This window comes from Truncatella angustata, assembly GCF_020726525.1.
Source record: "Truncatella angustata strain MPI-SDFR-AT-0073 chromosome Unknown BKA67scaffold_3, whole genome shotgun sequence".
NCBI classification, from domain to species: Eukaryota; Fungi; Ascomycota; class Sordariomycetes; order Amphisphaeriales; family Sporocadaceae; genus Truncatella; species Truncatella angustata.
In genome coordinates, this window is record NW_025763383.1 from 467,206 (window position 1) to 483,687 (window position 16,482).

At 50.9% G+C, this 16,482-nt stretch overlaps 5 protein-coding genes across 5 annotated transcripts; 4 read left to right on the forward strand and 1 right to left on the reverse strand.

The window, feature by feature from the left end:
• Positions 1–1,934: 1,934 nt before the first annotated feature.
• BKA67DRAFT_534009 (uncharacterized protein) lies at positions 1,935–5,630 on the forward strand (the record flags this gene model as incomplete). The annotated part of the gene is made up of 1 exon (XM_046099790.1): positions 1,935–5,630. One exon carries the CDS (start codon positions 1,935–1,937, stop codon positions 5,628–5,630), a length of 3,696 nt encoding a protein of 1,231 aa, XP_045959330.1.
• A 467-nt stretch (positions 5,631–6,097) lies between these two features.
• BKA67DRAFT_559405 (uncharacterized protein) lies at positions 6,098–7,301 on the forward strand. Its single transcript, XM_046102392.1, has one exon. It carries the CDS (start codon positions 6,269–6,271, stop codon positions 7,208–7,210), a length of 942 nt encoding a protein of 313 aa, XP_045959331.1. The 5' UTR covers positions 6,098–6,268; the 3' UTR covers positions 7,211–7,301.
• Positions 7,302–10,023, reverse strand: BKA67DRAFT_559406 (ABC1 family-domain-containing protein). Its single transcript, XM_046102393.1, has one exon. It carries the CDS (start codon positions 9,756–9,758, stop codon positions 7,398–7,400), a length of 2,361 nt encoding a protein of 786 aa, XP_045959332.1. The 5' UTR covers positions 9,759–10,023; the 3' UTR covers positions 7,302–7,397.
• Positions 10,024–11,593: 1,570 nt separating this feature from the next.
• BKA67DRAFT_657028 (Spherulation-specific family 4-domain-containing protein) lies at positions 11,594–12,520 on the forward strand (the record flags this gene model as incomplete). Its single annotated transcript, XM_046107046.1, has 1 exon — positions 11,594–12,520. The coding sequence occupies one exon, from the start codon at positions 11,594–11,596 to the stop codon at positions 12,518–12,520; it is 927 nt and encodes a 308-aa protein (XP_045959333.1).
• Positions 12,521–13,458: 938 nt separating this feature from the next.
• BKA67DRAFT_559407 (carboxypeptidase Y) lies at positions 13,459–15,612 on the forward strand. Its single transcript, XM_046102394.1, has 6 exons — positions 13,459–13,774; positions 13,820–13,877; positions 13,932–14,060; positions 14,118–14,653; positions 14,716–14,932; positions 14,983–15,612. The coding sequence occupies exons 1-6, from the start codon at positions 13,546–13,548 to the stop codon at positions 15,245–15,247; spliced, it is 1,434 nt and encodes a 477-aa protein (XP_045959334.1). The 5' UTR covers positions 13,459–13,545; the 3' UTR covers positions 15,248–15,612.
• The last annotated feature ends 870 nt before the right edge of the window (positions 15,613–16,482 follow it).

Genomic DNA, 16,482 nt, shown 5'->3' on the forward strand with positions numbered 1-16,482 from the left:
GGGGAAAGGTTGAGTTGACCGGCAGCAAGTCAGCCTCACAAGGGTAACAAGATCATGCCGATGTCTTCGATGAATTGCGATTGCACGTTGAGACTAGCGCAGCCACAGGGACGGGTAACCGGAGGGCCGCCGTGCGTTGGCAGTTTTAAACGCACAACAACAGCAGCAGGTTGTTAGAAAATATGACCTCTGCTGATTGTGGCAGGACCCAAGGCCTGGTCAAAGGTCGTGAGGTCTGATGGAACAGGGACGAGGCCGAAAATTATTCACAGACGGACGACACAGAATTACAATATGGGGTTGTTCAGTACACATGAAATGGCAGCTTCACGCCTTGCACCAAGAGCCTGGGTTGCCATGATTGCCCCTAAGTTGAAGCTAATAACGCGCAACGCACCCCGCCTAGACTAGGCTAACCTAGGTCATTTCAATGCTAAGCCATGTCGTTAAACGGAGCTAGAAAACTCGATCCCATCCCTTCCAGAGAGTGAAGTGGCCAGTGGGCTTTCGTTAAACAGGCATAAGCGTTGAAAGCTTGGAAGCCTCTTGAGAGATGTCGAGGCCCATGAGATACCTATACCTTAGGAAGATTCTCAACTGGTGGTATCGCAACAATCTTGTGACGAGGTACATAAGGTACTGGCTTGGTGTTACCTTGTCCAAAAGTCCCTGGACACAGAAAGTGACGTTTGCTCCATCGGATGCGACCAAACATCTGCAAGATCGTCCAGCTCCAGGTGGTACCAAACCCTCGGTGAAGAACTAGAACACCGCAGGCATACACAACCACGGAGTACGTACATAGCCCATGAAAGGACGGTTGCGGGGTACGTTCAGCTTCCTGTCGCCCTCGAGCCCATGGTTTGTACACCCTTGTACCCGACTTAAAGGCCGTCCGTCGGTACTGTACTGGACAGGCACAGCACAATGGCAGAATCTTGTAACCTTACAGCGAGTTACCGCATTGAATATGCGATGAGTACTTTCCCACATTCGCAGCTCCGCGACTTACAGGTCAAAGGTTCCGCCACAAGATGGCGGGCGACGGGGGCTCTCCATGGGGTATTCACAAGCGTGGTGCCACGTTCTGCGGAGTAGCAAGACTGAGACAGATCCTTTTGCTTCGCCCAGCCCGCCATACCCCAATTTATCTCTCAGCACGACCGCTTGAAATTGCTTGGAGTCTTGGGAACTCATTCCCTCGCAATACGCGCATGATGGTCGTCGGGCGCCTGGTGGTTTGCCTGCCACTTCAGAAGTCCTGTTTCTGGCGACGTTTACGAAACACGTCGATCGCAGCATCACACCGCCTTGAATTAAGCTGATGATGTGGCGTTTGCGCTGACCATTCATCCGTTGGCCATTCTGTTAACAATCTTTTTTCCGCCCAGGTGTTATCTGGGGGCATTGAGTTTTGGACACCAGTCCTACTTTAAGGGCTGTGACTAATTTAGCACCATTTCAATTCATAGTGGCAACGACCTCAACACCGGGGTAATCCTGCGTTTACTGTCTTCCCGGCACAGCCCCTCACGTCCTCAGCTCTTCTCACCTTCCATCGCCTTTTCTTCGCCACACCGAAGTCCAACTTCTGAAGCAGGTAGCGCTGGAACAGGTTGACACAAACCAATTTCACTGTGATTCTACGGGTTTTCTTCCGATTTATCGGTTTTTCGTATCCGTGGAACAGCTAAACCTTCCACGAAGCTTCCATACCATCGCACAACACGCATTCATCTTGTCGCCCAAGTAGAGACTTGATCCTGTACATCACGTATATCTTGTACGGGATTGCTGAGTCCAGAGCCTCCTTCTTGAACTGAATTCGTAGCCGGCGGCAGTATTGTTGGGCGATTTGATGGCGAGTCCAGGCAATGGGCGCGCATTGATTTGACCGGCATTAAGCAAGCATAATCATTTGTGCTTCACCCAAGATGGCAACCAAACGACCTGAACATGTTCAGCGACATGGGGTTTCAGAGGGCTCCCCTTCGTCAGTCTCCGCAAGCCCCGAACATAGACCGAGTAGCATGCGACACGACTTTGCGCCCATGAAATCCGACTTCGAATTATGCCAGAAAAACTTCAAGGATGCTTGTTGTAGCAGGCAGTTTGAAGAAGCGGCTGTCCACCACAAGAAACTTGTCGATCTCCGCAGGGATCTCTCCTCCCTCCGCCCATTCCCTCTTGCCGCACAAATTGACGCAAACTTGAGGCAAGCAACCATTTTGCTGATGTGCAAGGATTTCGATGGCATCGATCGGTCCTTATTTCCTGATATCGAACATTTGTCTCGGCAACGGGACCGCCACCATGGGTCGGATGCTATGGCTTGGGGCGTGCTATGTGCAAAAGTTGGGTTTTTGTACATGAGGTCACTTGACAAGGCAGATTTGAAGACCGCTACGACGTTTTTTGACCAATCTCTCAAAAGTCTTCTTGGGATAAAACCTGTTCCTACTGAGCACATACTTCCGATTGCGCAATGTTTGGCTGACCTGTACGATTTTATGGCAGGAGACGCTCTAGGTGCCGAAGAATTGGTGAAGTGGCTGGGAGAAGAAATTGGGCACGATGAGACTAAGGATATTGTCGTCGGTCGTGTCTCGAGAGCTATAAATTGGATCAAGACGACTGGGTCCGGCTTCGATGGGCAGCGATTTGATATATCAGCAATGGAGTATGCTCTCAAGCAAAACGAATCAGTACATCTGGAAACGATGTTGATCTGGACCCAACGAACTCGCCCTTCGAGCACAATTTCTTCTAAACTCCTTCTTACTGCGGCAGACGCTCGGAGCATGGCAATGTGTCAGCTCTTGTTTAGATATCAAGCAAATGTTGACGCCGTTGACGTTGCTGGAAGGACAGTATTACATCGCTGCGTGTCCCAAGGTCCAGCCAAAGACCAGGGTTCCAGGAAGGACGTATTGAGGATGACCAATCTCTTCTTGAACAAAGATGCCACCCTTCTGAATAAGCAAGACTTTTCAGGGAAAACCGCTCTATACGCGGCCTGTGAGGTTGGCTATGCCGACATGGTCTCGTTTCTGGTTGGCGTTGATGCCAACGCCAACCTGGCTGAGAACAATGCCCAGTCCCCTCTGTACATGGCATGCGAGCATGGTCTTAGACATATCGTGAAATCCCTGGTCGAAAAAGCTAGAGATCTCGACATCAACGCTAAGGGTCCTGGTGGACAAACACCTCTGACAGCTGCCGTCCAGTACGCCGCAGCGCATGCCGAGGGACGACTCGTCGTTGAAATGCTGATCAAGAAAGGCGCTGATCCCTCGATCGAAGACAACACGGGGAAAACTGCCCTCAATTATGTCGGCGGTATTTGGGCCTCTGATTTGAAGACCGCGCTGAAGAATGCCAAACACAGAGCGACTGCGTCTTCGTCTAAACCTCCAGATCACATTAGTACCTCTTCCCCGAGTACCAGCCATCCAGGCAGTACACAAAGATCGAGCCGACCTCCAAGTACACGATCGTCAGTATTCGCCAAGATAATTCAACCTCGCATTCGAAGTAGCGCCTCAAGCTTCTTTAGTCCCAGTAGGACTTCCCTAGACACAGCTTCGATTGCCCCCGGCTCTGTCTTCTCGAATGACATGTCTTCCCGTCGAACAAGTATTACTGTACCGAGCATTTACGAGTCAGAAAACGATGCACAGTTGGCGAGCATTGAAGCCGACACAACGGGCCAGGCAATTGCACAGAAAGGGATATTTGTACCAGTAAACTCAACGAGCAGCAGGAATGCTTCCAACGATGACGAGCCCAGAATTTCCAAGGAAGCAATATCGCTATCGGAATCAACTCTGTCTGCGCCGAGAGTGTCTGGGTTTGGCAGTGACTTGAAAGGGATGCCCATTGTTTCGAGCCCACCAGCTTCTAACGGCCTTTCAGCGGCTATTCGTGGTAACGGATCCCAGTCTACCAGTGGCTACCACCATGTCCGAAGCTCGGTAGAGTCAAATCGATCTAGTACTGATTCCACATGGGATACTCCATCGGACAGTGAAGAGGCCAGCCATGACGGCGACCGAAGCCCGCTCGAAGTTCGAACCCACAACTTGCCTATTCGTTCTCACCCGGAGGGGATTAGGGATCGCCCAGCAGGTCACCAGGGCCAACGTGACGGTTCATTTGACGGCGCTTCCTCGATACCAACACCACCATCGGACCATCCTTCAGGAGCTGGTTCACAAAAGGCAAATGCTAGACAGGGCAGCAGCAGTGGGTCTCAAGGAGCCCGAGTCAGTGACGCCACACAAGTTCCTGGGTCTGAGCAGAAGCGCCAAGTTCTTCTGGCGTGTCCTTTCGCAAAGAAAGACCCAATCACTTACGAGCATTGTCACAAGTACGAGCTCAAGGAAATCAAGCACGTAAAACAGCACCTGAAACGTTGTCATCTAATTTCTTACTGTGCTCGTTGTAGAGTCAGTTTCCCGAACCAGCTTGCTCTAGAAAGACACCACCGTGACGACGATGCATGCGCAAGAAGCGACCGTCCCGTCCCGGAAGGCATGACACTTGAACAGCACGAGATACTGAAACCGCGTACGAACCACAAACTCTCGCTGGAAGAGCAATGGTATTTCATATGGGACGTTCTCTTTCCAGGACGAGAACGTCCTGCTACGCCATATAAAGACGAATTTGTCAATCTCACGGAGTTCCACAGAATCTATCGGGACTTCCGGGATAACCAAATCCCGACATTGGCTGGCAACGTCCTGCGCGAGATGGGGATGGCTACGGCCATCACACAGGACCAAGCTGTTGCCCTGATGCGCAGGAGTTTGATGGGATTTGCCGGCATGCTTCAAGGCTCGGGCTTGATCACGCAACATGATACTTCTTCCGATCATGGAAACCAATCACGGTCTACTAGCGTTACTGATGGAGCTGAGCATAGCCCTGCACCACGACTGAACAGTCTGGACAGCATGCAGGGTCAGCTGACGCCTGATTCGAGTGGCCACCCAGCCCACCAGAGCAGCCCCCAAAGCACTAGATTTTCTGACGACTGTTACGATCCACTCCAACGAATTGAAGAAGTATCAACCACGTCGTCGGATATGCGACAGGACTCTGTGGGAGTTTCTCAGGAATCAGCTCACATGCTCAACCCAGCATACCCGGGCTCGTCTCAGCCTTCTCTGCCATCGCAACAGGGAGTGCCATTCCAAGCACCAGAATGGAACAACGGCTCCTACAACATACCGTCCACGGGCGCGACTTATGGACCGTTGAGTGGCATGACGGCCTGGGGGGAGGATGCAGCTGTAGGCTCTTCTGCGACCAACCCACTCTATTCGGCTGACGAGCTATTCAACATGGGGCCCGCTTCAATGGAGCATATCATAAACTTCGACGTGGATATGGATCTGGATATGGGTAATGCGCCTGCTATGGCTCAGACGTCCACCAGCCCGGACTATTTCCCCATGCAGCAACACTTCCAGGGGCAGCAAATGGCTAGTGGTCCCTACATGAGCAGTGGGCACTTATCCAGTCAATACCCGCATGTTCCACAAAATGGCCCTGGACAAACCATGTTTTCTCCAACATCCCAGCAGCCTGGAAATGGGCAGCAGCACACCTGGAACATGCGATAAATTTGGTTAGGCGTTGGTGCTGCGACGGCGGCACAAAGACTTTGTATATTTACTGTTGGAAAACTGGTCGATACCCACATCTTGGACGTTCGGGGTTATTTTGAGGGTTAGCGGGGTGTTTTGGTGTCTTGAAAATGGATCTGCGTATTGTTGAACTCGTCGATAGTGGCAAGCTATATGTGACATTGGTGACCTGTGTCATTATCACGGAACGGAACATATTATACTATGCCGCCCATGGTTTTCAATTCTGTGATTGACCGCTGTATGTCAAGCCAAGCCGGAGAGCCTGAGTGTTATCGTTTACGGAATATGATACAACGAACTGCAACACACTACAGCACCTACACTGCAGCACCTACACTGCAGCACCTACACTACAGCACCTACACTACAGCACATATGTCCACTACGGTAAAGACTCGCTGCGCTTGAGGACCCCCACGTTTTAGCTTTTAGCGTGGTGGGTGGGGTTATCGATAGCGACCATCAAGAAAATAATTGATCCAGCATCTCTTAGCATTGGCCGTGATCATACACAGCCATATATTCTCTTCTGGAACTAGACTCCTAAAAAGCCACAAGCCCTGAGTCGCCACTGCCACGACAGACCAGGGAAATTACAGCATTCACTCCACATGATGGAGCGATCAAAGTCGGCAAAGCGCAAGTTACCATCCGCCGGCTTGCAGAGACGAGTGCGAGCAAGAAAGAATGAGCCAGAGCCCGATTTCGAACAAGACCATGATAGTCAGTCATCAGTAGAAGAGAGCGATGGCGAGGACGTATCTCAACTAGGTTCCGAGGGCAGCGAGGAGGAGGACGACGACGAAGAAGAAGAAGACGAAGAAGAGCCCGCCAACCCCGGGCTCGCAGCAACCCAAATCTCCTTTGGCGCCCTGGCAAAAGCCCAAGCCTCCCTGCCCAGCGCGCGCAAGAAACACCAAAAGGGCACATCCCAGGACGGCTCGGGAGATGAGGACGACGACTCCGGACCCGAAGAGGTCGATCGAAATGGCAACACCAAGCTCAAGCCCATCGCCGGCAGGTCGAGCAAGCACGCGCCCGCCGAGATGACCTCGAAGCGCCAGGTCACGCGCAAGCGCCAGGTCGTCGACACAAACACAATACATTCCCGCGACCCGCGCTTCGGACCCCCGCTGGGCGGCATCGACGCGAGGACGAACGACGAGGCCCTGCGGAAGAATTACTCGTTCCTCAACGACTACCGCGACACGGAGATGAAGGAGCTGCGGGCCAAGATCAAGAAGACGAAGGACCCCTTCGAGAAGCAGCGGCTGGAGAGGGAGCTCCTCATCATGCAGAGCAAGAAGCAGACGCAGGAGCGCAAGGACGCGGCGAGCCGGGTCATCGAGGAGCACAGGCAGAAGGAGAAGGAACTGGTCAAGCAGGGCAAGACTCCCTTCTACCTGAAGAAGAGCGAGCAGAAGAAGAGGGTCCTGGTTGAGAGGTTCCAGGGCATGAAGAAGAGGCAGGTCGACAAGGCTATCGTCCGGAGGAGGAAGAAGGAGACTGCCAAGGAAAAGAAAGAATTGCCCATGGAGAGACGTGCCAGGTGATGGTGTTTCGGGCAGACCGGCGAGGAGCCTCCTTCATATTAGTCTTGCAGGACTTCGCAGAATAAGTTTACAATTGATGATACCAACGAGGCTCTAGTATGCCTTCTCTGTCTATGATGGGATCTTTCGTATATACACAAAGTGGTGATACAATCCTCTCTTCCCCGTTTCCCAAGTATGATACACATTACCTCTGGACATCCAGAGCGGTTTTCTCCAAAGCCCTTTCAAACATCTCCTTGCATCTAACCTTGCTGCCCAGTTTGGCGCAAAGCAGGAAAGCACCACTCAGCTTACGGTGAAGACTATATGTCTCCTCCGGCGGTGGCGCCAGTCTCTCCCGAATCATGACGGGGATCAGCGCCTTCACCCTCTCCGTGATGGTCTGGTCCTCGAAATCGTACACGTCGGGGGCGCTTTGCAGGAACGGTTCCGCCAGGGTCAGAACGCTGGCCAGGTGAGCGTCCACCATGGCTCTGCTCTCGTGTCCGGTCAAGTAGCCCAGCTTCTCGCTTAGGTCCTTGACCGTCACGCGATCTGTTCGGGCCGCGGCGGCTAGGAGGTTGACATACTGCGTGACGAACTCCTCGGGATACTCTCTCGACGCCCCGAAGTCGAGGAGCTCGAGCTTCTCCGTCTCCGCGTTGTACAGGAAATTCGTCCAGTTCGGATCCGTCTGCATGAACTTGAACTCGGTGATCTCCCGCAGGCACAATCTGAGTATCTGCGTGCCGATCCAGTCGCGCTGTTCCTGGGTGAACGACGTGACCCTTGTCACGCCGATGCCCTCCATGAACTCCATGGTCAGGACGTGCTTCCCGCAGGCTTCGGGGTAGACTCTGGGGACGACAAAGACGTCCTCTTCGCTGGCCAAGAGCTCGCGATACTGCTGTGCGCACTTGGCCTCGCGCTCGTAGTCACATTCCCAGCCGAGCTCCGTGCGCGCGTTGTCGATGGTCTTGTTGAGGTACAGGCCACGGGGCAGCATCTTGGTCGCCATCAGGAGCATCGACAGGTTGTCCAGATCCGAGTTGATGGAGTCGGCGACGCCGGGGAACTGGATCTTGACGGCCACCTTTTCGCCCGACTTGAGCGTGGCACGGTGCACCTGTCCGATCGAGGCCGCGGCGATCGGCGTCTCTTCAAAATCGGAGTACAGGTCCCGCCACTCGGCACCCAAGCTTGCGGTAAGCACGCGATCGCGCTGCCATGCCGGCATGTAATCGGCACGGTCTTGGACCCGCTGCAGGACCTCCTGAATCGGCGCGGGTAACATCTTGGAATCCTGGAAGGACATCATCTGGCCCAGCTTCAGGGCCGCGCCACGCATGCGGGACAGCTTGGCCACGAGGCGTTCCATGTTCCCGGAGCTGAGCAGAACGGAGCCTTGGCTAGAGCCTCCTCCAAACCCGCGGCTGAGTCCTTCAGTAATGGCGCCGCCGAGCATTCCTGCGGCGAGACCGCCATAGTTCCACATTCGGCCGAGACGAGTCGACGGCACCTTTGATTCTCGCAGGACGTATGCGGGCTTTGATGCGGGCTCTGTAGGATTGATGGCAGATGTGACGTCTGCTTCTGGGGCAGACGTAGCTTCGGCTTGGGCTAGGACGTCTTTCACCATATCGGTGTGCTCTAGCTCCTCCCCCTGACCTTTTGGTTCGGGGATATATTCTACCTTGGGCGTCTCCAGCGAAGTGACCGTAGGTACTGCTGCATCTTTTTCGATATTGACTGGACTAGAACTTTCTTCCAATTTCGTGTCCACCGACTCAAAAGTACTCTCAACCGGTTTGATGTCCTCTTTGACCAGACGAGCTTCTGTGTGTGCTTCGTATGGTGGTGTCGCTGGTTCCGCTGGTACGGAAGGCACCGGTTGGTTATCCTTCTTGTCATGACCAAAATCCTTGAACCAGCTTGGCTTTGACGTTGGGGCTGTAGGGCGGATTTTCCCTAGGTAGTCCTTGTGTCCATCCAGCAGCGAAGCCGCACGCTTCGAATGAAAAATGTTATCAACGTCTACCCCTTCCGGAACACCGTCAACTGCTATCGAAGGCCTTGGCGATTCCGGTTGATGGCTGCTGCTAAATGATTCATTCAGACTTGCATGCAATGCGGCATCCTTAGGGCTTGCCGGCTGAAACCCTGGTCGTCCTTGGTCAGACTGCGTAAGCGGTACTTCAGGTATGGGTTGTTTCGACGATCCCTGGACCAGCTCCCTGTATCTGTCGCTTCTTTCTGATAATGGCGTCTCATGGATCGGTTTTGGAAACCCGGGGTCATATCCGGGAGGTTGAGCTGCCGGCACTTCTGTGTTGGCCGCTGCAGCTTGCGACGGATTTACACCTGGTTGTGTAGCTCCCGGTGATGGTGCTGTGGCTCCAGCATGTCCTGACCCCGAGGGATCTTGGCCCTTCAGCGACCGCACTATGCTTGACGTCCTGCCATACCGATCCAGCTGCCTCCCTCGCAGTTCCACATGTCTAGACGCGACGTTGCGGGAAGCTTTGAAGACAGCCGCCAAATCGATGAGAAGATCACCGTAACGCATCGCCGCAACTTCTGATTACCCCTGGACGTTTATTTCATCTCTTTGCAACTAATTAATTGCACCTTGATCGCCAGGGAACTCGAGTTTGAGATGTTGGTACTTACAGAAATACTGATATCATCATTCACGAAGGACCCAGTGGAAATTTGAAGACCCAAAGGCGGCTGGAGCCGATTGGACGGTGCCTTCTGTGTGGGGCGCCCCGGCTGCGTCTCAACACGTCCAAGCAATCACTCAGAATGTTTTCACTAGTCTACCTAAACCGTTAAACATTGATATTATTTGGCGAAACGCGTTATGCAACTTGATGTTCCTTCATATCATCCTATAAGCGCTTGAACTACGACATACTATCGGTTCCTATCATTCGACGCTGCAGCGTAACTCTACTAGTTTCTAGGATACCAGGCCGTGATAATGTCAGTGGTCTAGCATTACACTAGCCTTTGTCCTTTGATGAGTGACATGGGGTATATGCTTATATATCTAGCCATATACATTCCAAACCCCCATGAATCTTCTGCATCAGATTATGAAAGGAGCAGCCCGGAAGATCACTTCCCCAGCTAACCACAATACGAGTGGCTGACAAATGATTAAGAAGGCAGGTAGTTGCATTCGCTATACCAGCTTGCCACAAGCCTTTAGTATCTTGTAAACCTAACCATAATTATTCTATATTGTTGTATATTACCGTATTCTCTAACTTCAAAGCACCAGGTTTGGTTAACGGCCGCCAGTGGGACCGCATTGTCGGCCGTGCACATTCAAGCCAGACTGTGGTTGGAAGAGCATTTTGCCCTACAGTGTTTCTGCCATGTTTCTGACTGAGCAGACCCCTATCTGAGCCAGGTTGCTTGTTGGTGTTAGCAGCGAGAAGAGAAACTCTGTGTAATCTACGAACTCATGGTTCGTAGCAGTCATTCTTTTGCCACGTAGAGAAGGCTGCCTTCTTACGAGTTGGAACGCTGGAGGTGGAACTATTCAGAGCCACTACATTTACTTCGGCAGCAATACATAAAAGAGGCATTATGAGATGTTCGTTGGTCTCGCAAATCCGGTAGAAGTATTTGCTAACAAGGTTCTATAAGGCCTGTTAGACCAAAATCCACCTACACTACATTAAACACAGATGAAGACCTTTATAAGTAGAGCAGTCGAGCAGTGTCTTTAATTTCAGCACATTGGTGTATAATATACCTTAAATGTTTGTTGTTCATCGCAGCTGAATATACAATTCTGGCAAACGGATGTAGTTCCGCAGTGTCACTTCTTATTGCATCCATCCGGAGAAGAACTATTTGATGTCTCTCTCTACGGCCCGAAACTGCCGGTAGATTCATTCGTTCCATCTTAATTCATATCTAGGAATTTTAGGATCGTAAGTACCCTGTCGGACAAGGTTGTCTTTTTGGACACATGGTGTTCAAAACCATAAGCAGCCACAAGGAAGCTATTATGCAATCTGACACGGTGCATAATTTTCAAGATCAGGTGCACAATGCTACAGGAGCTATCAACTTAATTAAATGTCCCATTTGACAGCTTATTGGTTACCAGCTACGCGAACTTCACGGTTATGACTAAAATTTTGGTGTTTTAACGGTACGTGCGACTGATTATAATGGTAAGCCTGTTGTTGAAGGATCATACGACGAGGAAAACTAGATGACGCCGAATAGGGGTATATAATTCCTCAACAATATAAGCAATAATGCGTGATTTCTATAGCAAGGGCTCACTTGGATATCGTGAACTTCTATAAAAGCTTGTCAAGTAACCGTGCATTCCCATTACTAACAGACATCTGCCTCATCTCCATTCCACTTCTAAAGATGAGACCGCTCCTCCCATTTGTCGCCTTTACTGGCGCTGTGTTTGCAAGGGTAAACATCATGCTCCCGTTCTATGTATATCCCACACAGCCAGACTGGCAAGCGACTATCGATACAGTCAACGCGCATCCAAACCTTCACTTTTACTTGGTCGTAAATCCTTCCAACGGCCCTACCAATAGCACCCCCGATCCGTACTTCAATTATACACACGGCTATAATACGGACTGGACCACCGGTGTCGCAAAGCTCAACAACTTGGCTAATGCGCAGACAATCGGGTATGTCTCGACGTCATACAACAACGGCAAGAACAACCGCACGAGAGAGGCAGTAATCGCCGACATCGACAACTGGTCCCAGTGGAAAGAACAGCAGAGCGACAACAGCCCAAACGCTAACATATCCATACACGGGATCTGGTTCGACGAGACCAGCGTTGATAGAGAGAACTACGAATTTTATCAAAATCTGACAGCACATGCCAGACAAGCATTCAACGCCTCCGAGGCGCCCCAGTATACCTCTGTGCTGAACACGGGCGTGGCACCAGATCCAGCATACGAGCGCGAGCTGTTCGACCTTGCGGATGTCGTCGTCACACGAGAAACATGCTGGCAGTACAATTCGACAGAAAATGCCGCGGAATGCCCCATGCCTTATGTGCACTACGACGTGGCTACTTTGAAGAATAGCAGCGGCCTGCCAAACCATACAGACCTGTACCCAAAGGCATCTGTCATCGTGCACTACGTCCGCCCGGAGCCGGCGGTGGATGCGACGATACTGGCAGACCAGATCAAGAGGACCGTCGAGTTGGGAATCCACAGTTTATACTTTACGAGTGCCAAGCTCTGGAACATGACCACGATCGGGCCAGCTACAGTGGGTGCCGTGGCAGATGCGGTTGATGCTGCTCAACCGTAAATGATGACTAGCATCGCCGGCGCTCCGAGAGCTGGAACTATGGAGTTGACATGCGAACTGATCTAGCAGTGAGGCCCTGACATTAGAACAGCCATGGTCTGTAGATTAAAGCTCGGAAGTAGGTGAAGCTGAGTTATACTGGACACTTAGTGGAGATATTGAAACCAAGATTGGGAGCTACATAGGGTTGATAGTCACTGTTCGCAATGATACTTCTGGACTAGAGCTCTCCATGTTACTAAAAAGGCTTTCACAAGCTGGGTTTGCTGCTTGAACAAGAGATTACACATAGGCCTGCCAAGGAAAGATGTTTGTTTGGCTGATTAACTTCGACCAACCGTATTATTGCATGAGGCAACAACCGTCGCTATGCATGTGAATAACGTTATAGGCTTTTGCACAAGGTCTGATCACTCAATGCCAATTCTGATTTTCAATGAAGCCTGTAACAGGGACAACGTCACAGTCAATACTGAAGAGCGTCAAATTCACTGACCAGAATGATAGTTCGAATCATACGGAGAGCACTGAGACTATTGAACCACCCACGACACCGTGTCGGTCTGAGCACAATGAGGAACGCCAACGGCAGGATTCCAACCCATACCGTACATATAATCCCCTGTTGAATCGAAAGTGGTTTTGTTCCTGTTATGTTAAGACATCCCAGCTTTGAGTCAATTAAAGTAAATGAGTTGTTTCTTTCACCCTTTCCTTCTTCTGCTTCTCTCGAGTGTCTCGTTTCTTTGTAAATAGAGAGACATTATATGCGTTGCTAATGATCTCATGCTTATAAGAGTATAATCTTAACAAGTTCTTCGAAGCATGCCCCATAGCCGCCAAGCTTTACTCCCGACGGGGTATAGCTAACCCTGTTCAATGCCGAACGCCGATAATAATAGAAAGCAATCCGACTCATACGTGACTGTCAATCGCATCTCGTACTTGAATTGATAGCATTCGCGTACCTCATCTATTCCAGCAACACACCCGCGCATTTGATCGCGAGCGTCTCGTTGGAAGCCATGGTTTTCCACAAGTATTTACACCTTGCGGCCTCGCTTTTTGTCAGTTCGCAGGTAGCGGGCGCGGTCCCTTACCAACAGCCCTTGACAGGAGGATTCGCAACCGCTCCGCCGTCCACCTCGTCGCCGGGTTTCAGTCGCGTTCGCCAAAACGACAGCCTATGCGACGCAGGATCTGCTCAATGGACGGGTACGGTTCGGGTAGGAAAGGACAGGAACCTGTTCTACTGTAAGCGCTGTTCCGTAACGAGATGCACAGATGTTAACCTTTCAGGGTACTTCGAGAGTCGCCATGATCCCGAGAATGCGCCACTAGTACTTTGGATGAATGGGCGAGTGTTCCCATCATTGGCTGTTACGGGGTATAGGCTGACGTAGAGATGCAGCGGACCTGGCGCTTCCTCCATGCTTGGTGCACTTTTCGAGGTCGGCCCCTGTAGCGTGAACGACAATGGGACCGGTACCAGGAGGAACGAGTACAGCTGGACCGAATTCGCCAATGTAGTCTTCATAGAGTAAGTGATTGTGCCTAACGTGAGGTGAGATTGTTGGGCAGCTTACCCAAGTTTCAGTCAACCAGTCGGTGTTGGTCTGTCTGCGACCAACGACAGCGAACTATGGGCAAGAGACCTTGCTGAGGCCGGGGTAGACTTTTCGCGCTTCCTCGATACGTTTGTGGAGGAGGTTTTCCCGGAGCTCGAAAACCGACCAATTCACATTACGGCTGAGTCATACGGCGGTCATTATGGCCCATCGTATACTGCAATGCTCCGACGGAAGATCGCGTCTCTGATCCTCGTAGATCCATTTATTGATTGGAATCTACTTGTTTTGGGAGCCTATGAGCATTTGTGTGTTCCAGGACCACTCGTTCGCAACGGACGACAGTTCAATGCGACAGCCTGCGAGGAGATGGAGCAGTTTTATCCCAGCTGCGAAAAAAGCGCGAAGCTGTGCCTCGCGACAAACGACGGCGATACATGTTGGGCGGCTTTCGAAGTTTGCGACCACATATGGACACAATTTTACCAGACGGTCATTGCCGGAGGTTGGAACCCCTACGACGACAGACGGGTGTGCGACGAACCTCCTCTCTGTGGCGGCCAAGGTGAGTTCTAATCAGCCATCACAGCCATGTCGAACCCAAAGTCTAATGCAATTGTTACCTAGGAATGACGCAGGTTGATGCATTTCTCAACCTGGACATCGTTAAAAGGGCATTGGAACTGCCAAGCGAATTCGTATTCAGTTCTGTCGCTTGGGAGTTCAACGAGAAGTGGTCCAACACGACGGAAACGTATGTGCCCACGACCAGAGAGGTCGCTAAGATCTTGGATGTGAAACAAACGTCGGTTCTGGTGATCAACGGCATGAACGACATTGGCATGTAGGTGTTCTTGTGTGGAACTTGACGAAACCCTACTGATAAGCATCCAGTAATTGGGAAGGCATGACTGAAGTTTTAAACTCGGTATCTTGGAGCGGGCAAGCTCGATTCAAGACGCAGGCGTTGAGAGCATGGACCTTGCACGACGACAGTGCTGAGGAAATTGCCAGAGGAAATTTTAAATGGCACGACCGACTAGCGATCGTCAATGTTGACGAGGCCGGGCACATGAGCCCACATGACCAACCGGCTGCTACATCTTTCGTTATGAAGAAGTGGTTAGAAAAGCACACGCTGGAAGATTTGGAGGCCTGATGTCTTCCCGTTGTTCTGAAGATGCAATGAGACCATGGCAGGCGCCAGCAAGGCTGCAAAGACGAGTGCACTGATAACTGTTAAGCAGCATCTGCGTCCCAACTCTGACTTGTCCGATTACTGATATTTTATATTCCAAAACGGAGCGACGCATCTGCAAAGGTGACAGATGGAAGAGCCCAAACTTATATGCTCATTCAACTGTTGGCATGATATTTTCACCTTTACAAGACTATTACAAAGTAGAGAGTTTCTGGGATTTCGTGGTGATATGGAAACACTAAGTGGGAACAGCCACATCATATAGAATAAAAAGAGCCAAGGATGTCTCGGTGATTTAAAGAACGACTATGCGAACTCTTCTGTCCACAGCAAGCCATAGAGCAGAGATTCGGAAAAGTCTCATAGACTTGGACATCGACTGATTTGATCATATGACCCCATTTTATCCCATATGCTACAGTTGTTTTAAACAAGGCACCTACTGACGTAAACAATTTTTGAGATTATACTATATTATATAATCAGAATACTGTATGGGAACTAATGAGATCTTTTGTACGCGCCACTTGCCACAGGTTGGGTTGCTCGTATAAAGATTTATACTCATGGCTTCTCGTAAAAACCTATATAAAGGCACTGTAGGTTATCCGGCACACCGTACCGCATATCTTTACCTTTTCAGACAAGCGCGTGGCTTTCAATGCATAAGCTGAAGGCTGAGGGGACCGAAGGATTACAGATCGCTCTTGTCGATACGTCATAGTGGAAGCACACTGATCAGCTGGTCAAACTGCGCCGCTGAGACTCAACCTTCTCCACAACCTACGGGATTAATAAACCTGGGTGTTTACATGCATAGGTCCCGCCTGGAAATCCCAATGTTATAGTGGTCTTAACAACTATCAACATTTAAATATACTCAATCATATCTGTATACTTCACTTTCGAGTACCTGTGACAACCTCAAAACAATGTCTTCACAAAAGGAACAAGCGCAAACGACAACGACATCGGCGGCATCAGAGCGGAGTTCGTTGCCAACAAGGCCAGTCGGTGAGCGATGCGGTTATGCACACATGGGCACCGACTGGGATCTCAAAAACACAGAATCCGCCAACAAGGAGAAGCCAGAGGGAAGCACAAAGAAGTCATGGAAGAGCCGGCTGTTCAAGGGACCTGGCCTTGGAATTTATGGTTAAAGGCGCAAACCTCAAGCAAGCATGGTGGTACAA